The 21,416-nt window shown below is 40.2% G+C and overlaps 2 protein-coding genes across 6 annotated transcripts in view; both read right to left on the reverse strand.

The window, feature by feature from the left end:
• BIRC6 (baculoviral IAP repeat containing 6) overlaps positions 1-5,173 on the reverse strand; it is a 175,555-nt gene extending 170,382 nt beyond the window's left edge. For all 5 annotated transcript variants that reach the window (XM_050972011.1, XM_050972008.1, XM_050972010.1 and 2 more), the window contains exon 1: positions 4,765-5,173. In XM_050972011.1, coding sequence (XP_050827968.1) covers positions 4,765-4,999 — 235 coding nt within the window. In that variant the 5' untranslated portion in view covers positions 5,000-5,173. The remainder of the gene's footprint in view (positions 1-4,764) is intronic.
• Positions 5,174-6,533: 1,360 nt separating this feature from the next.
• YIPF4 (Yip1 domain family member 4) lies at positions 6,534-21,199 on the reverse strand. Its single transcript, XM_050972604.1, has 5 exons — positions 20,921-21,199; positions 17,279-17,432; positions 14,423-14,594; positions 12,181-12,258; positions 6,534-10,492 (listed from the first exon to the last, which is right to left on the reverse strand). The coding sequence occupies exons 1-5, from the start codon at positions 21,003-21,005 to the stop codon at positions 10,325-10,327; spliced, it is 657 nt and encodes a 218-aa protein (XP_050828561.1). The 5' UTR covers positions 21,006-21,199; the 3' UTR covers positions 6,534-10,324.
• Between the last annotated feature and the right edge of the window lie 217 nt (positions 21,200-21,416).

Genomic DNA, 21,416 nt, shown 5'->3' on the forward strand with positions numbered 1-21,416 from the left:
CTGTTCTAGCTTCTGCAGAAGATAATCCAGATGTGCATCAACAGAGCCTGGAAATGTCAATTAACAGCATTTTGACAGTTTGGCAAGATGCTTGGTAAGTAAGAAGGGATATCTGACACACTGATTAAGATAGTAGACAAATGAAACTCACAGCACTCTAGAGCCTTTGCTAATATAAAACACTGAACTCAAATCTGAAAGTTCTTCTATACTGTTTTCTCAAATGCTTAAGGCACCTCATGAATGACCTTAAGACCACATAAATAAATGAAATGATCTCTTTAAAAAGCATTTCACACAGATTCGCAGTCACCCAAGTATGCTCAAATGCAAGCTGGGCTGTAGCACATCACTAGATTTGACAACATTCCCTATATGATGAGAAATGCTGTGTTAAGACCAAAGGGGCTTCATTACTACTACTACTACTATTATTATTATTTTTTTTTTTTATTATCATCATCATCATTATCATCATCATATCATCATCATTTCATAATGGAACAAAAGAATACAAGAAACAATAAGTTGGAAGAAACTAGCCCAAATTTTGAGGAATGATAGAGAACTTGAGCAGTATTACCAGTGAGATTCAAACAGTTGAAACTGTTGATGGTGTCTTCAAATAAATCAAGTGTAGAATTGGATGGCAGAGTATCCCAACAATTTCTCCCCTAAAGATTATTTTAAGTATAAATTCCCTCTATGACTTCCAAGTAGCAAAAGAGAATCTTTTCCTCTTATTTTGCTTTCTACATCACATGGAAAAGAAAGAAACAGATCTGGATACCTCTTAAGAGATTTCCAAGGCACCATAATTTAGACAGCTGAAGAAAAACAAGACTTCCCAAAAGGGAACTCTGACAGGCAATGGAGTTGAACTTGTTGGCACAGGTGAGCCTTCTGGGCTGAGATCTATTTACTTCTAAATTCTTCTGATGAAGGAACAGCCCTTGAGGGTCTCCAATGATAAGGCAGAAGCTCTGTTTCCCCTGCAGAAACTGGTACATGTGTACCATGAACAGATCCTTCCCTGTACAGATTTGGAAGTCTATATTTTGATTTCTGTTAGGGCCTCTAGAGTAATTTAGAAGGCCTTAGCTACAAAACACTGCACATTTTAACAAACAAGGCTCTGAAATTACTGCTAAATCAAATTAATCTAGAAATACCTAGTGGAACATTCAAGATGGTTACTGTCCTTCTGATAGTACATTTTAGTATCTTCTTTTAATACTGCCCAAGCTTCTCTGGGAGTTATAGCACTCTTCCAGTTCAGGCACTTTTCTTACTTTATTGAACACCTCTATGAACACTAAGAGAGTCACTCAAGACTAATCTGGAAGTTTGTTTAGATTCTTCAGGGGCTTTTGTCTCACTGTTCTATTTTGCTTCTTTTGAGGCAGAGGAGAGGGCTCATCTTTAGTGCTGTATTTGAACATTCCTCATTTATGCTTTTTTGGCTACCAGTGTTCAACTTGAAACTGAAACCACAGAAGTATTTAAATGCCTAAGAGGGAAAATAAAGTACTTGATAGACTTGCGTGACAGATTCAAAACCAGTCCTGACTAACCACTACAAGCGAATAAACAGAAAAGCAGAACATCCAGAAATCACAAGAATTGTCCTTGCACTTCCAGTCTGATTCTCTGAAATGCACAGTGTGCATGCAACAGTCTTGACAGAAAAAAAAGGACAACCTTATGACCAGGTAAGACAGAGCTTAACATTAGTGGTACCTGAATTTCCCCCTGCTTCTATGCACTACCACACACTGGGCTGTTGCAAATGATCACCTGGTCCTCTTGAACAGGCCTACAGGGCTCATGCTGGAAACAGATTAAAGATGATTACACACTTTCAAGAGACAGAGCTGCTGAAGATTCAGCATGGTCTAACAATCCACAATGAATTCCTACAGACTGGGCTCAGAAGGACAGTCCCTGGATCACCACATACATTAGATCAATGAAGTTCACATGAGCAGCCAAAGCACACAGACCACATCCTAATGTCTGGACCCCATCTAGAACTGAACTCTCTTCTGGCTGTGAATCTTTTGCCTTGCTCTTTTACACACCAAAGAGCAATCTGCATTTCTGTTCTAACGAAGGCAGCCTCCACTGCTCTACCACATTCAGCATTCCACAGGTCCAATCTTTTCACAGAGAATGAGCTCAAAGCTTAATATATATTTCCGCAGTGAACTGTGACTGCAAATACAAAACACACTGAGGCTTGCTGGTGTTTCTTTTCCTCCCCTATCCTGCCTCAATAGGAGAATCTTTTCCTTGCTCTGCTTTCTAGAAAGGGGCTTGCTACATTTTGTTTTTCTTTGGGTAACAAGCAACAGCATTTCTGTCCAACATAAATCTTTTGGCAAGGCAGAAGACCTGCAGCCTCAATTACCAAGGAGGACAAGCAGTCTCCCAGGAGAAGCACTTTTAATTCCTAGAGACTCTATTTTTAGTTATAGTACCAGAAGTCCCTGAAGCAACAATATCCTTTGACCTGTCATTTATGGCAGGGGAGGGAGCACAGACAGAGCTGGTCTACAGGTCTGAGCGTCCAGCTACTACTATCCTACATTAGAAGAGCTCACACTGTACAGTGCAGGCAGACATCAGAGAGCAGCTAAATCCCCTTCTCCTTCTCTTCCCAAAGACAGAAGGAAGAGAGAGAGAAAAAGAGTGAACAGGATTGCTAATAGCCACAACAGACACCAACTGCTGAGATGCACCAGATTTCTGACCAGCATGCCAGTCTGAATCCATAAGAAAATTAATCTAAAGTTTCTTCAAACTAAAGGTTATTTTTTTTCCCAGTAATAAAATCATCAGTTCTACTGCATAGATAAAATTTGGGTGGATTGCAAGCAATTCTGTTGCTTTATGTGAGGAGGAGTAGAACCCATCTTTTACAGCCATGCTGTCACAGAGAAGACTGACACTAAAGGAAGTATACATGATTGAACGTACGTAACAGAAGCAAAGCAATATGTTATTTTCAAATAGTTACTATTTCAGGGAGAATTTCCATTAGCATTTTGAATAGTGAGTCAAATCCTTTGCAAGGATTCTATCACAGCAAATTGTAGAATCACTTTGATTTACAGATCATTTCCTTTTCCGTATCTGAGAATTAAACATCTCCTACACAGACAGCCAATTACAAATTAAGTCCTCTATTTATGCCCTCTTCATCCACAACTTAAAAGCAATTTTAAAATTCCTGCAATTGCATGAAGAAAAGAAGCAAAGTTATTGATAAAAAAAGCACTTTAGGAGACAGCATGGTAGAAGAGAATTATAGAAACAGAGTGATCTGAATCTAAACAATGCAGGAAACACCATACAAGAGCCTCATTCTCCATGCAAGCAACTGACAACAAAAGCAGCTGGCACCTTCTTAACAATTCCACAAAACTTTTTTTTTCAAGTGACCCAAATGCTTAACCTTTACATACACTGTACTAACTTTGAGCTATGAAAGGAAATCAGCAATTTTTGTCCTGTTCTCTTCAGTTTGACATTTGCAATACGGTTACCGGTTTTCAAGGTGAAAGTGTACATATTGCCTAGGCTATGGCATTCCCATGCAGTTCTTGGCATTACTGTACCAAGTTCAGGCAGCAACCAACCTTCCACCACCACCACTCAGCAAAGCAAGATCTTATTAGCAATATACAACTGTAAGGAGAACCCAAACATGGAGGTACACAACTGGTAAGAAGCCTATCTTTCTATTCCAAGGGCTGGACTCACAAGGAGACAAACAGCCCGACCCAACACCCACTGCCAATATTCTGACAAGTGCCACAGTTTAAAAGCCATTAATGAACAAGGAACAAAAGCTGTTAATGGCATTTGGATCTTTTTCTACAGAGTTAGTTTATTAACAGTGCAAAAACACTAATGGTCAACAAATAGAGTTGCTTCATAGTTACGGAGATGCTACAGCCTAAGCCTCTACAAAGCCAGTACACAGTCATGCCTCCTGAACATAATAGCGGGGATATGGTTACTACCACCAGAGACAGTCAAGAGAGTCAACAGCCTGAAGAACTATTCAAACACATACAAAAACATATCACCAAATAACTTCAAGAAGGATTCTGATCTTAAATAGTTTTAAGCCATAGGACAAATGACACTTTTAAGCAGTAAGCCTTCTTCAAAAAGCAGAATAAGGCTCAATAAATAAATTATTTCAGTATCATGTATCAATAAGAATTAGAACTATGCCTGTCCTGCCTAACATGCTGCTTCTAATCTTTGGAAGGTTCAACGTTACAATGATCCACAACAACACCTGCAAAAGCAAAATTAAAAAATACAACCCTATACTTCACAGCCTTCCATCCCTATTTAATCTTTCAGTAACCATGCCAGTTTGAAATAAAACGCCTCGGCGCTGTTTACATGAGCATCTCTGCCCCAAAGAGTAGGAACATAGAACCAGAGGCTCTGGTTGGAAAAGACCTCCGAGATTCACCGAGCCCAGCCTATGAACAAACACCACCACATCAACTAGACCATGGCACTGAGTGCCGCATCCACTCTCTCCTTAAACATCTCCAGGGACGGCGACTCCACCACCTCCCTGGGCAGGGAGGCCTTCAGGCCAGAAAAAGAAAACGGGGTGACAATAGGCCGGCGGGATCCTCCGGCACCCAGGGCCCGAGCCAAGCCCGGCCGCTCTTTCCCGAGGCTCCCCCGACCCGCCGCGACACCTGTTCGGCGGCGGCCCCGTTCCCCGCTCACCGCCGAGCGCCGACGCCTGCAGCGTGGCCCCCGAGGTGCCGTCGATGACTTTGATGGCGCCGCGCGCGGTCACGGCCAGGATGGCGTTGAGCGCCGGGTGGTAGCACAGGCTGCAGAGCCCGTCGGCGTCGCAGCGCAGGCAGCCGTCCCGCAGAAGCAGCCACTCGCAGGAGCCCGGACCGGGACCGGGCCCCGCCGCCGCCGCCGCCGAGGAGCAGGAGGCCGCCGCAGCCATCTTCGCGGCCGCCGCCGCCGCCGCCCTCTGGACAAGAGGCCCGCGGAGAGCCGCTCACTGACAGTCCCTGGAGCCGCCGCCGCCAGTCACCATCCGGGTCCGGGGAGAGGGGGAAAGGGAGAGCGCCCGCGTGAGCGGGAAGTGACACAGCCGCGCCGGATGCGGAACCGAGCGGCCGCGGCCCTGCGGGGGGGCGGGGGCGAGGGGGCCGCTCCGCGAGGGGAGGGGCAGGGGCGGAGCTGCGCATGCGCGCTGCTACCGCTCACCCCGCGCTGGCTCCGCTCCCGCGGTGCTCCCGGCCCGGGGCGATCCCCGCCCGCGCCGGCCATCCCGGCCCAAGGGGGCCATCCCGGCCCTCGCCGCTGCCGTGTCATTACTGCTTCGGACAAAACTTGGGTCGCAAACGGGCGAGCGCGTTCGCCGACCCCTGCCTCGGGGAAAGCGGAGCTGGGATTTGTGTTTCATAGCCCGGCTCCCACACCGGTTTTGACCGCGGGTGTGCCAGAGAGCCCGGGTGTCAGAGACCTCAGCGCTGGTGTGGAGTGACAAAGACACAATGCCTCAATAACTCTGCTCCCCGGAATTACGCTGCCCTTGGGAAGGGTGTCCCTGGTCCCGGGCCGGGAGCAGGAGCCATTGCACGAGAGCATTCTGCTCTGGAGCAGGGCATCAAAAATTACTTGAGTTTAATAAAATATTTTGTATTTTGTTGAGATTTCCCCTTTTCACCCACTAAAACACCAATTCCGTTTGTATAGCTCAGCCTACCTGTACAACGTTACTTTATCTGCCATAGGCTTTATTTAACCGAAGTGACATGTCACACAAAGCTTTTAGGCTACTGACGGTCTTAAAGCTAATTTTCAAATACAGAGTTTTCTACGGAATATTTTTATTAAAAGGACCCCAACTAGAACAGGCTGTTCTAGCAGGGAAATTTTTAAAGAAATACAGTACGTGAAGAAAAAATAAGGAAACCAAACCAAACCCATATGGGTGTGCCACCAAGGCTAATCAAAATTGTCCTGAGAATAAAATGAGCGGCTTTTAAGCTTGCTGCAGTACTTCAAGCAAAACATTAAACATCAGTAAGGATAATGATAAAATTACAGCAGACCTCAAGATGTATGTTGTCTCAACAATTGATTTCATCAACTTTTCAAGTAAGTATAATTTTTCTGATAAACAGCAGTTTGTTGGATGGGTAGGAGAGGAAACAAGATGTACATGTGTAGCTCTTCTCTGGAGATCATTCAAAATGCATGTCTCACCAAAGTGTGATACCCATGTCACCACCCCAAAATGAGGTGTTGCATCTTAGAAAGGCAATTTTTTTTGCTAGATGGACGTGCTCTAAGTTTCCAGTTTTGACAGACCGAAGTAGTATGTTGATTATCACAAAAACTTATTTATAGCCTCAAAGCTATTGGTATATAGCATCAATATATTGGGGGCATGCACAGGAACATGGATGTGTCCTAATTCATCAATATTAATTATTCAGTATTAAGTCAGTAAATATAAATGAGCTTCATAGATTCTGTAAACAAGTTTAATTCAAAATTTTTATAAAATACATCTCGTATTTACACACATACCTCATCTAAAAATATGAGTTTGTTGAATGCAAAGTTATTACAAACTATCAGAATAATTTGAGAGCTGTTTATATGTTTCTTGCACAATATATGCAAAAAGTGACCCTAAAGATACTAAGATTAAAAGGTGCAAATCTGCAATTTGGTACAAAATATGTACTATGTTAAGTGCATTACCTACATTGCATATTACACATGTGCCAAGTCTGTGGAAGGGAACAGTTAAAATTCCAACCATAAATTTCACAGAACATTACTGGAAAGGGTGGTACTTTGAGATTCAATAGAACATTCTTGCATCCTTTTTCATAGTCAGTTGAGATGCACAGAACACCTCATGAACAACTATCAAAGAGGAACTAAGCTTAAAGCTGTCTGACAGCCTAGTAACCTAAATGTGTTCTTGTCCTTCACCTTTGTGGGGACAGAAGTTAAATGCATTCACAGGGGCTGGGTGCAGTCTTATAATAACAGTTGGATATTCCTGTTAAAAAAAGAAATATAAGTAATGAAAAAGGAGGTAAAACCAGATTATCATGCAAGATTCCAAAGCTAATATGCTTTTTTTTTAAATACACTGTAACTTCCTTTTTTTTTTTTTTACTTTAGAATGTGGTATGAATGCTCTCAAAACACTTGTAGATAAGAAATTAGCTGCTGCTAATTGAGCTAATTGAGCTTGTAATATAATTAGGACAAGTTTGCATTAATTCCATCACAACTTATTCAGAAATCAAAAATCAGGTGAAAAGTCAATCACTCTACCAATTCTTCTCTTTTTATATATTACAAGCTCAAGTATTACACTACAATTTATGTCCAGCACTAACTTCAAGTGGTTCTGTTTAAAGCCAACACAAGAATCAGCCAGGAAAGCAGACTGAGTAAGCCAAAGGTTTGTGGGAGAGCTGGAATTTAATTATGTATTTTGCATCGGTAATGACTGGTAAAAATCAGTTACCAGCCTGGATAGTTACCGTCTAAAAAGCTGAAAAACTACAGTTCTGATATGGAAATATGTCCATCAGGGATCCAAGACAGCCCTTGCTATTATCTTGTCATGGCTGATTCTTATTTGTAGCATTAAAAAAAAGGGTGGGGGTGGGGGGGGAGAATGGGAAATGGTTTTTTTTGTTGCCAGAAAAAAAACCCCAAACCTTCAGAGTTATTTGTTGATACTAAATCCTGAAGATTGCAAATGCCTACATTAGTACCATACAAAGTGAACTTCAGTGGACTTCCCTTGTGAAGAAATATTACCATAAGGACCATTATATAAGCAATCAACACAGTACACAGGAAATATTTAACATGTCATCACATTATTACATAATCCTTGGAGAGTCAAAATTAGCAAGACTCTAACTGTTACTAAGGCTGTAACTCTGCCTTGTTTCTTGTTTAGTGGAGGGAGAATCTGGCCTTCTAAATCTTTATTTCTCTTTACAAGGGATTAATTGTATTGGCAAAAAAAAAAAAAAAAAAAAAAAAAGAAGCATGTCAAATACCATGCTATTAAAAGCAAAACAGAGCAAGATGTTGTAAAACATAATTAGGGAAGCAATATTTTTATTTCGTCATCATAAAATAACATTGTTTAAAGATCACACAAATTTGATAGATCATCTTTTTTTCCTCCAACATTAGGCCAGCACTAGAGTTGAGAAAGGTGTTCACCCATTTCTCTGTAAATTTATACTTTTAAGTAAAATAATTTGATTCTCTAAATATGCACTTTAATTAATTATGTCACACGGTAAGTATCTTGCTCCTTTGGTCAGAGACAGTAAATGAAAACTTCAAATACTTGTATCTTCAATTTTTAAAAACCCAATATACATCCTTAACCAAGGAGTATTTACGGTACACACAAGCCATAGATACAAAATACACAGTATATACATGTTTTGAAAACAAATTGGAATTTATAAAAACTCAACAGCCAAATCACAGTAATTGAGGCACTAAATTAAAAGTAGTATCTTTTTGTCTTGATTATACAGACTATTCTGTGAACAATCAGGACTGTTTCATAAATATATATTATCTACAGAATTTGCTGTGCCAAAAAAAGCCAGCTGTGTTTAAGCTTAAAGGAAAAATTGCACTTTGAGATTGTTAACAGTTAACTTTTCATTTTTAATTCTTGAATATAGTAATCTGGTCCCAGTGCTTTTGGCACAGGTATTGAGCTGCAGTTTTGCTACGCTTTGTTATAAAACACAAGGTTCTTTTATTTTGTTCATTAAAATCTGAAGAGTCTTAAACAAACCTAGAACTTTGATACAAATCTATATAGCTACAATTGCTTCATTAAATAATATACACAAATATGCTCTTCCATCTTAAAACATCTCGACAACTGCATACAAAACAGTCACTGGTATTATCTCCAGCCTTCTTAATCTGACACATTATCAGTCTGCAAGTGACTGAAATATGGTTTCTGGCCACATCTTACACTAGCTCACACCCCAGTATACAAGGACAGAAAATAAATGTATAATAAAAAGATTGGATAAATTAGGAGGGGTTTCTTGGTCTTGAATTCTTCTCCCACTAGTAATGATGCAGCACTGTATGCAGCCCAGAAGACTCCAAACAACTGAAAAAGAAGATGAACAGTCTTAGCTGTCACCACAAGAAAGTCTCTCCAAATACCACTGTAAAAATCACTTCTCTCAGCACAACACAGAGCCAGTTACAGAAGTAGTGCTTGTCACAGCCCAAGAAATTTTGGTCATGTGGGGCTTGTAATGCATTTTCATGCTAGTGGTGCAAAGATAAGAACCTTGCAGAGATTCACCCTGAAGTTAACATAAGGCTGTTAGTAGTAATCAAGTAACAGAGGTTTCATGAACGTATATTTATTTTGCAGTTATTTATTAGTTAACTGGCAAGTTAATGATTTACATTCTGACTATTATTTATCGGTAATCACAGACTATCAAATCTCAAATAAAGCAATTTTGTTACTTATCATAACTCTAGTTGTACTTAAATTATACTGTTTGCCAGCAAGCTAAAGGGACATAAATAATGAAATCAACAGAACAAACCTCCAGAAAGTGTACAGCTTTGCTCGTAACAGAATTTTATCAGTTAACCTTCCCAGGCTCAGCAGTAACTTCACAGGCTACCTTAAAGGGTTTTAAGAAGTACTGGAAGCGTTCAAGAGTGTTATGTTGTTCTGGGATCATTGAGGGAATGTTTCTGGTTCCATAAAAGGTGTCCAGCAGCAGGTGGTATAAGGCAGGTTATTCTTTGTGCCTTACATTCCCCCCTCTAAATCAGAACAATCCTTACCTTCTCTGCAAAGGGTATGGAGAGCTTTGTACTGCTACCACTATGTGGAGGTCTCAGAACAATGACTAACGTCGTATTCATGCTGCAGTGACTAAAAATAATCGGGATTATGGGGGAAGGGAGAGCTTATTTTCAGACTCTTCATTCTGAGGTTTAATTATGCATTCTCTTCTCAAAATGAGAATCCCATCTTTTTTGTAATGCAGCTATTAGAGCACAGCAAAATACTTAAATACAAGCTACTCTAGTAACAACAGGTGTTGTTATAGCAACAGCACTGTATATTTCCAAGTACTCAAATGGAGCATTTAAAACTTCATTCACTTTCCACCATGCTAACCAAAAGGATCACAGAGCTCACTTTGTAGTTCTGAAATTTTTGACACATCATTATGTTTTCCTGAGGAAATTACTTGAAGTGTTAAGAAAGTGACTTGAAAATAACTAAATTCTCAATAAATGATAAGAACTTACTTTTATTACGGGTAGAAACAACTTCAAATGATCCAACCACCAAAAGTACAGGTGCTATGACAATGAGGGGAAGTAGGGAATATCCTATTACACCCAGAACTTGGCCATAAGCAACCTGAAATTTTCAAGCACATAAAAATAAGCTTTGCAGTACTCAATCTCTGTCACCAAATAAAATTTGTTCTTATTCTAACACTATCAATAATTATTATGTGTTATACTCATGAAATTTCAGCTAAAGGAGGCTTGCTAGTATAAAAATTGGTTTTGTATGCTAAACCCTAAAATTAGAAATACGTTATCTTTTTTTTTTTTTTTTTTTGGTTCCAAAAAACCTGTAAATTATCACTTTCAAAGGAAGCATTTACATATGATACCCAGGAGCATAAAACTTCAACAGATCTCTCAAGGACCAGCTGTAGTCCTGGTTGTCAAAAGCAGCAAAGACATAATTTTCTGCATTAACATACTTATATCCATTATACATAAATAAATACATAAAGCACATGAATGTTTTTGGTGTCAGCAGAAGAATTAAAACTTGATCCCTGTAGGGCACAGAATTCTAATTTCCAGCTTCAATTTATTGAGACTATCTAGAACAGAGTTTTTCCAAGTACTTCCATAACTACTTTTAGCTCCAGAAGGAAATGTCTGGTTTTTCCCTACTATGGTCTGAAATGATCCTGTGCACAGCTAGGCTTCTTGGATTTAACAGGAAAAGTAGTGGCATCTTATCAATATTTTCTTGTGGATAATGACACTTCATGACAAGATCTGCAAATCTATACTTTTTCTCCAGTTTATACATCTGATAATTTCCCATTTTTGACCACAAACCAGATTGATTTAAGGGCCTCTGGATTGTGTTGAAATGCAGAAATACCATGTAATCACGTTTATAAAATAATTTTTCTTTCGAAACAGCATTCACAAAAAAAGACTAGCAATTATGATTAAAAGGAAAATTATTTAAAAAATTAAACAACATAGGACCTCTGTAATACTAGTGCATCATTAATGCAATATCCATAGTAGAAGTATAAAAAAATAAAGCATCACTGAATATTTAGCTCTTCACAACACAGTTCAATGCATTTTATGCTGCAGATCCATTTTAGGAAGTTCTATCCTCCTGACTGTTCCACTGAGGCTGTGGGCCTTGCTCTAAGTAATTTTTTGTTGTTTTTACCTGAATTGCTTAATAAGTCAATTTGTAAACAGCTCAAGCACTATTCCAACCCTGCTGGTGCAAGCAGCTGGAAGAAGGGATGCAGGCGACAACTCCAACTCCAGTTGGCTTTGCAGTTGAGAAACATGCCCTGGCTTTCATACTTTGATGGTTTGAACTGCATCAGGCCAGGGATGAAAACAAACACTGGCAGGTGCTTTACACACAAGGACATCCAACTGCTGTTAGCCTCCCATTAGGGAAAAAAAAAAAAAAAAGTTTCCATTTAGTCCAGTGACCAAAAACTTGAAAGCATTTCTCCCTCAAGAATGGACTTCAGTTCTGGATCACAGGAAGATGCTAGAATTCCTGGGATTCACAGCACAAATTTCCAGACTGTTTATCTGGAAGCAAGCACACCATCCACTGCACCAAGAGATTAGTTGATTTTAGACTTCATTTTGGAGACTGAAAACCTGAAATGTTGACTTTACTCTTAGCACCTGCATCCATTCTTAGCTGGCTAGAAGATCCAGAAACAAGCACTATGAAAACCCAAATACTGCTGAAAAACATCATCAAGAGACTTTACATTACCTCCCTGTACATCCTTTTCACATACAAGTACTTACTTCTCCTCCAAGAACTCTGGCTAGTAAAAAAATTGTCAAGGATCCAAATATCCAAATAGTTATAATCCAAGAAACAACCTTGAGAGATAAAGAACAAGTCATTTATATGAGTAATTGTCATTGTGAAAAAGGAAAATGCATTTCCATAATCGCTTTCACTGCAGTCAGGGATTTTATTACGCAAAACTGAATTCTGAATTGTAGCAAGAACAGTGTTTAGTATCACAGAGTAATTAGCAAATGAAGTTCAGAAGTTACATTTACAGAATCACATTATTGGTAAATTTGGTGTACATGGAATGCAAGTCCAATTTATTCTGTAAGTATTGTAAGAGGAATAGGAAGTTGAGTTAAAACTACCCTAAATGTCTTCATATCCCACCTATTACAAAATATGGGCTCAGACAGTTTTCAAAAGTCAGCTGAACCAATACAAGGAGTCAGAATTCTCCTTCTTTCACTTTTAAAGATGCCACTTTATCCTTTACTCAAACTGAGAATGCTCAGAAAACATAGGACTTTAATTCTCATTGGAACTTGATGATGATGATAACTTAATAAAGAGCTTCATATTCCTGGGACCAAGTCAGAAGTTATTTTTTCTTGCTTCTTTCATAGTTCTGCTCTTAAACTACAGAAGAAATCCTAAAAATCATTCTCTGGCTTAAAAGATCCTTCAAATTAACTTAGCTGGTTTTGGTGTTGAGCCACTGGGAGGACTAGAAGTAAAGCTCTCTTTTCTGAAACAACTTTTTAGAAGGAAACAACAGTCTACATCCAGTCTTTGTATTTCCAAACATACAATGACTGAACTTAATTTTTTAAGTCAGTACTCAGTTCAATACTTTGCCTAATTAAAAGTTCAACATTTCCAGAAGAATGAAATAGGAAAAAACAGATAAAAATCACAGCAGCACTAAATACAGCCTAAGTGGCTTTATTCTATTTGTGAAAATAGCACATAGCCTCTTTTTACTTCCTGTTTTCCTCCACTAAGAGGAGGACCAATTTAAAGTCTTGGAGCAGAAGTGCTCATCTCTCTCCAGCTTAGAGCCCACCTTTGGGTTCATCTAGTCCAGCTGCTGTCACTCATCCTGTTGCTGGCTGCTATCTTTTCCTCCTCATACATACACAGCACTCCTACATCCATATGGTAAACCCATTGCTCCTAAGGAACATTAGACCCAGTGCTCCTGTACAGGAGGTACACAAACTGCAGGAGGTGGTTCATCTGTCACAAGGTCAAGGAATGGTCCTTGCTTTGCCAAGGAAACAGGTGAGTGGTGCACCCAGAAGACTTGAACAATAAAGTGGTTTAGTCTATTCACTTCAAGCCTCATAGAGACAAGATACTGAGAGTGAATTCTTAGTCAGCATTTGGTATGCCATATGGAAGCCAGAGGTCCCAAAGGGAATGATTTTATCCCACCATTCACAAGAATCCTTGCATAAGCACATTCTGCTGGTTTACATACAGCTTATTGCTATACTTGGTCACATTTATAACAACTGCAACCACACATTTAGTCATAAAGATTTCCAATGCAGGAGCACCTAGGCTTACATACAAATTGTTACTATAAATGATAACACTTCTTTATTTTAATCAGAACATAAAGAAAAAAGCTAACAGTGTTTATGACAATTACATATGCACAATACCCCTGAGTAGCTATTCACCCTAGAGTTCAAAAGGAATTATGGAAAAGTCTATTGACCAGAGGAAAGTTATTTGATTGTAACTGAGCAGGGATGGCAAAATAGCAAACATCACTAATGAAGATTAAATACACCAGATAACAGCAGCCATATACCATGAATTAAATAAGCAGCTTTATTTGTCAGGAAATTAGAATTCATGCCATCCAAAGAAACGCTTTTCGCTAATATTTCTCAGTAATAAAAAGCAAGTTAACAAAAGGTCACAATTAAAATTGGAAGATTCACTAATATGACTATAAACCCATTAGTATCAATCTGGTTCCTCTAGAAACCACATTGTTCCTTTGTTTTACTGTATAAAAACAAACCTGACATTTCATCATGATTAACTTACCCGTGGGCTATTTAATACATTCCTAACTGCTGTCTTTCTACATATAACTTGAGAAACAGCACTTGAAATGCCCCACATTAGTATGTGAAAAAAAGACTTTCTACCTACGTAAGAATGCAAATTGCTTAGCAATCACATCCCCAAATTTAGTTCAGATTTCTTTTTAGGCAGAAGATGTATACCTACCTTAAATTGTCCATATAATGAAATCATTGAGAAGAAGAGGACAACTGCCAGAGGACCCCAAAAGTCTGGATTGTCTCTCACTACCTGCCTATTGAACCCAAGAGATGGCATAGGCATCAACACACATCGAATTTTGTAGTAAATATCCTTCAGATCAATGTCAAGTTCTTCCCTGAAATTGTAAAGAAAGTGAGCATTACTATACACTACAGTAATGAAATAAAACTAAAAAAATAAGTACAGGGGCAAACAGTAGATTTACAGAGCAAGTCTCCTGTCAGTGACAAGGCTTTCTGAAACCACGACTAGCAAAGGAACAGTTTATCCACAGTAAAGCAACACCCTAACTTCATGCTGCATTCAGTAACTGGTGGGACACAGATTTATTTAATTACTCAAAACCAAATTACATAACTGACAACAGAAAACATACACAGCATACGCAGACCAGGCTGGATGGGGCTCTGAGCAACCTGGACTGGTGAAAGGTGCCTCTGCCCAAGACAGGGAGGTGGAACTGGATGATCTTTAAGGTCGCTTCCAACCCAAACCATTCTATGATTCTGTGATACCCTGAGAGTCTGCATTAAGATAGGAGGGATTTTTTTCGGACACATTAAGACATGTGACACATTTGTGTCATTGTAACTACAAGTCAAAGACAAGCACACATAAAGAATGTCTGTATATTCCTATGCCAAGCACTTTGCCATGAGCACACTTATTATGAAAATATTTTATTTCAAATTATGCAAGAAAGAACACCATTACATTCACTAATCTTAAACCATTCCAAATATATCACGTAAAATAAATTTTTAAAAAGAAAATGGAATTTAGCTTCCTTCAAGAACAGTAGTAGTCAACAGACCAGTTGATGCCTATTGTTTAATTTCTGGCTTGTGTCCACTAAGGGTAAAATAAATAGAAGTCACTTGAACTAGCTGCAACATGTATCAACAGATCTTGCCCTCCTCTCCTTGCCATCTCTGCTTCCTGTTACAAACTCTCAGCAAGCAGATACAAATTGGCCAGACGACTCTTCTGCCCTGGACTCTTAGCTGGTACATGCTGCCCTGACCGTACTAGCCAATGGGGAAGGAATCACACTTCCCAAGTAATGGGCAATTCCACTTCTTTATGGGCAGAACCTCAGTCATGACAGAGAAACTCTGAAGAGTTGCAAGAGACTTCCAGCAGATATACTGCTCTGCATTTAAGAACACAGTGGAAAAAAAATGTAGAATTATATCCTAAGTCCATTTATGAAGGTTTTGTCCAAGGCTTTTTTTTTTGGCTTTTTCTTCAGAAAAGATGATGTGAGAAAAAAAATGCAAAGATGTAATTCACCACAAATTCTGTTTAAAAAAAATAAATTAAATACTGTTAATTCAGTCTCTCAAGGCAATTTTTGGATTACTAAAGCTACTTTATAAGTGGTATTACTAACTGGTGACTAAGTAACAATAATTATTCTTTAACCATCCCTGAATCTAAGGAACAGACTAGAAGCATCTATTTGCCACCATTTATCTAAAAAGGATGTAGCAGACCTATACCTTGCAGACTGTGTAACAGAAATATTTGCTACAAGGAAATAATTATTTCTCATTGTCTAGGTCTTCTGACAGCTTCTCATGTGAATTGTCTTTTGCATGAAACTGACAGCTACCTCACCTGAAAGTGATGAAATGTGTCTGGAGTAAGGCTGCCCAATGAGAAAGTAAAAAAATTAATTGCACTTTATTGAACAAAATTGTCTCTCACTACCTGCCTATTGAACCCAAGAGATGGCATAGGCATCTCAAAAAACATTTGCACTGTAGCCCTGCGCTGGTGAACTTCCCTTAGCAGACTGCTGTTCTTTCAATCCTTAATAGTATTCAGATTGTAAGAATTCATCATGACACGTTTTTGGGAATAATAAAAACAACAAAATTACACTCAAGTCAGAATTCCTATGTTGTAACCTACACAAGTTTGTTTCTTAATTAAAAGTTAGAGGTTCACAAAACAGACATTCACACAAGGACCTAATTCTTCACACTTTAATTTAAGCCAGTTCTCAAGGAGCACTGTCATTATTAAGCTCTCCAGACATCTGTTGTCTCCCAACACTCTTATCTGAGCCCTACAGAGTACTCTCTGTCTCACTCCAATTTTCTAAAGGATCATTATGTTTAATTCACAGGAAAACACTGAGACAGTGAGAATGAAGTTGCTTAGGTGCAGAACAAGGACCAGGCTGCCTGACTCAATGTAATAACCTTACGATACAAACTTTCTTCAGCCAGCCAGGTTTCTATGAACAGAACAATGGATGCGAGACTACCAGATTTAAGGACATTATTGTCCTTCAGCACCAATACCCTTTTAATCTAGCTCTATAGCAAAAGGCAGCATCAAAGATTATAAGGTTTGTGCTACCTTGGTTCTAACATCCCTACTGTAACAACCATGATTCACAATGCTTTTGCTTCAGAATAACTGACAGAACCGACTGAGATTTACTTAACAGGAGTCTTCCCACGGGGTTGTCTAAGTCTTTGATTCTTTCACAATATCCAGAAACATGAATGCAAAAGATACAAAGAATACAGTCTCTTTTTAAAAAATCATTACAAGATCAACAGTTAAAAGCAGAAAAGCCCTATAGGCTTTATACTTACGGAGATTAAAATCCATAATGAGAAACAATATTTTCATTCTTGCACCAGAAAACACTCATTAGTCAAGTAATTTGTCAAACAGAATTCTAGTCACAGCACAAGGCTGTGGGATGGTCAGAAAATACAAGCTGCTTCTTTTCCCTATACAGCTAATAAAGATAGATACTCAGAAATAATTAAAACATACAAGAGTGGCTTGTTATCTTCTGGGTCATCATCTTCCACTTCCAGAAGCCAGCCATATCCTCTCTGTCTTAGGAATGTAGTTGCAGTAGATTCTTTGATGAATTCTCCTCCAAGATTCAGCTTAACATCTGGAGTTGCTATGGAACCACTAAGATCTAAAGAAAAAGGGAGAAAAATATAGACTTTTTTATGTCTTTCCAAAAGCCATTTGATTTTAAAAGTACTGGAAGATAAACAACATATGAACTACATGTGTTGGTCATGACCATAAACCAGTCAAAGTTATAAAATAAAGTCACACTTCCACAGATACATAATTTGAAAGTGTAATGGTGGTTTTATTGCAATAGTAACAATGTTGGGTTAGGTCTCAAATACCAGGTTTTAGCTTTTAGATGGGACTCTTGTTTTATGACACAGTGTTGTGGCACAACAGAAAGGCTTCCATCTGTGCTTTATCATTAAGTGTTTAAAGGCACAAAAGGAAGACACTAATAAGAGTCTCACCATGCTATTGTGGATTATTCCTATTTTTTTTCTGACTCTACCTCTTTTGGCACCCATTTTTTAATAGTGGCATTGTTTCAGCCAAAACCACTCTCTGCTTTTATTTTTCATAAAAGTAAAACATTTGAAGATGTTTTAATTTGTAGCCTGCCTTCAACGCAGCTGAAAATGTTAGAGCAAGAATGATATTAGAGATTCTTAGGCTCTCAACAAAAAAAAATAAGAAGTGATACACCTTCACTTTGATTTACTACGATCTTTTTCTATCACAGTACTAAGCAAAACAAAGAGCAATTTCTCTATATTCTGGTTGGTTTTGGCAAAACTGCCAATAGATATTAAATTTTTTTCTCATTTTATTCAGTTATATATAGATGGAAAATAAAAAATAGTATAGGAAAATAAATTTGGCAACTTGATGAAAGAAAAAGATAAGAAGGGAGTAATTATTATTCCTTTAGTAAATAATGGATTTCCATTATCTGCTAAGAAGGAAAAATCCAAACAGAAATGTGTAAATATTTTGTACAAGCTTACTATATTGACAGGTAAAGAAAATATCTTCTGCTTTATCATCATTGTGTGTTTCTCACACATTAAGGTTCCTCAGCACAAATTTCCCAGAACACCTAACTACAGCAAGTACTTCTGAAACACTCACAGAGGCACATCAGGCCACATTTTAGATTACATTTGCAACATTCACTTTGGAAATATTACAGTGTTATAAAAACAAAATTTGTACAGTAACAGAATCTCAATGTCTTCAGCCAACATGTCTCAGGTGTTCATTGATCATTCAGTATCACAATTAACTCAACAGAATTCTTAGTCCCAGACCAGCTTGCTAGGCCACTCAGGTTCAAGCTTCTCCACAAATGCTTTTCAACTATTTCATAATCGTGAGAGTTACTGATCCACTCCTTTGATTCTTGGAACACCATCTGCACAGGACCCTGGTAAGGATCACTGTAAGTTAAAGCAGGAATTTCTCTTTGCTCTTCCCAGTCCCAGCATGCATACACCATTCTCACCAGACTCAAGCAAAGTCTTCCTCTGCTGTTTACAGAGGGAGGAAAAAAGAAAAATCTTAATGCCTTAATCAAGCTGAAGCCTCAGAAGTTTTGTCTTGATTGGGGAACCCTAATGTTATTAAGACAATATTTTATATATATATATATATATATATATAGTCCTAATTTATATATATATATATAAAATGTTATTATTTGTTTCTGCTACAAGATAACACTTTTTTGCAAGGAGTGCTACTCTGCATAAATGCAGCTGTCAAAAGAAGCCAGTACAGCAGTCCAACCAGCCATGTATTTCTCCTTTCTCAGGGACCATGAATCCATCCCAAGGCATGGAAACTCCTACACAAGTTGTATTTACCAAGATTCCTTTTAGCAGTCGATGAATACCTGCAACCACACTTTTGAATTATTATATAAATATAAATCTATTAACATGATCTTAAGTCTGTTTTGCAAGACAAAAGCTGCAGAAACCTAGGGGAAAAGGGATTGGTCACCTCCTCTTCTGCAGGCTGCTTTGAATGGGATTTTTAACTACAGGGCAACTGGAAAATCCGCCAAGAATGGCTGACACTGATGGTTCCTAGTGAGAGTCTGGGTGCCTTCATTGCTACTGTCTCAGGCTGAACACAACAGAAGCAAACCCAAAGTGTCTCAGATGCCTCATTTCAACAAAGCATTGTAGATAACCAGCTTTCAAAACAGTCTTGACTCTTAATTTTGAAAAAGCAGTACAAGAGGCAAAACCCCAAACAGAGGGCTCTTGCTACTCTGTCTGGTGACCTAGTTGTCAACATCTCTCCAATTTTCTTCCATACAGCTCCCACAGAAATAAGATGAGGAAACAGTACAACTAATTTTTATTTTTTCATATAGATTGAGATTTGGGAAACATGTAAAATGCATTTTAAATTATCAAGATGCCTAATTTTGCTTATGTTTTTCATTTGCTAGGGTAGGTCTATCCAGCACTTTGAGGACAGGACTACACTTGAACAGGAGATCACATCTTGCTTGTGTCCATAAAAAACACAGAGCCAAGTGTGACCGGGCTACACCGGCTACACAACACAACCTACCAGAAAGGTGGCTTTACTAGATTGGGTTCAGCATTGCCAAACAAATACTTCCAGAGAAGAAGCAGAGAGCTTCTGCTCAGAGGTACATGGATTCTTTTTCAGGCCAAAGTGAAGAAAAGAACCAAAACAATGGAAAATCAACTAGCAAAAAAAACCCTCAGCAACAAAAACCCCCACAGCTACAACAATACAGTTGGCTTGTATTTCTTTTCAAAATGACTGTAAATTCACTAAAGAACAGGTATTTCACAGTAATTTCTCCACTTCAGCAATTTCTTTCCAGGGTGGGACACATGAGTAAGGACTTATACGATTCCTGAGTCACAATTTTAAGAGTGAGTAAATACATACATGAAAGTAGAATCCTTGTTATTTAAATGGTGAGTGACCAAATAATCATTCTCCAACAAAGTAAGTTTGCACGATGTTGACTCCTGTACGTTCGGTTTTGAAGTCTGAAGGCACATCTTCACGGCATGCTGGCATGCCACTGCTGTTTGTGCAGCAGTTTGGCAGCAGGCCACACTTCACCACCTAAATTACACACACGGCCTCCTTTTCTCCTTCATGACAGTGCCGCAATGAGACACGGCGCAGTCACTTTGGCACATTACAGCAAACGTGAACATACGACACAAGCTTCGCTAAGACAACAAAGCGGGCTTTTAGCAACTCGGGAGCCAGAGGAGCGGGCAGTGACAGTGGCCACGGTTATGTCACGTAGCCGGGACGCTCTCGGCTCCGGCTTCCAGAGCAGCTGGAAGCGGAGCGCCACGGCCGCCTTTGCCACGCTGCTGCTGCTCCCGTGACGCGGCCCCAGGGCAGCGGCCCCAGGGCAGCGGCCACCTCGGCCACCCCGCTCCGCCCCCAGCCACGACACCAACCGCGGGGGCGGCGGGACGGAGGGCAGGGAAGGCCCCTCCCGTCTCTGCGGCCCGGGAACGGCTCGTTCCCCCCGGGGCCCGGCCGAGCCCTTGCCTCGGGACAGCGAGCGCGGCCCTGCCCGGCCCCCGCGCTCACCTTCGGCGTCCGCCGAGGAGACGAAGGTGAAGTCCCCGCTGCTGGGCGCGTAGAGCGGCGGCTGCTGAGCGCCCGGGGGCTGCATCTCCCCGCCCTCCGCGGGGGCTGCGGGGCCGGCGAGAGGCGAGCGGGTACCGGGGCCTGGAGCCTCCCGGGTCCCTTCTGCGGCGGCGGCGGCGGCGGCGGCACCGAGCCCAGGGCGCAGCCGCCTCACGGGGCGACAACAAGCGGCGCCGCCCCTGCCATTGGCTGCTCGCAAGGCGCGCCCGCACTGGCCGCCGGTGCTCCAGCGCTGACTGGATCCCGGCGCTGTCCCGGGAGTGAGGTCATTTCCACTCCGCCGCGAAGCTCCTCCTGGGGGGTCGAACCAACCTCCCTCCCTCCCTCCTTCCCTCCCCCCCTCCTTCCTTCACTCTTCCTTCCCTCCCTCCTTCCTTCCTTCCTTCCTTCCCTCTCCCTCCCTCCCTCCCTCTCTCCTTCGCTCCTTTCTTCCTTC

Source organism: Serinus canaria, chromosome 3 (assembly GCF_022539315.1).
Source record: "Serinus canaria isolate serCan28SL12 chromosome 3, serCan2020, whole genome shotgun sequence".
Taxonomy (NCBI): domain Eukaryota; kingdom Metazoa; phylum Chordata; class Aves; order Passeriformes; family Fringillidae; genus Serinus; species Serinus canaria.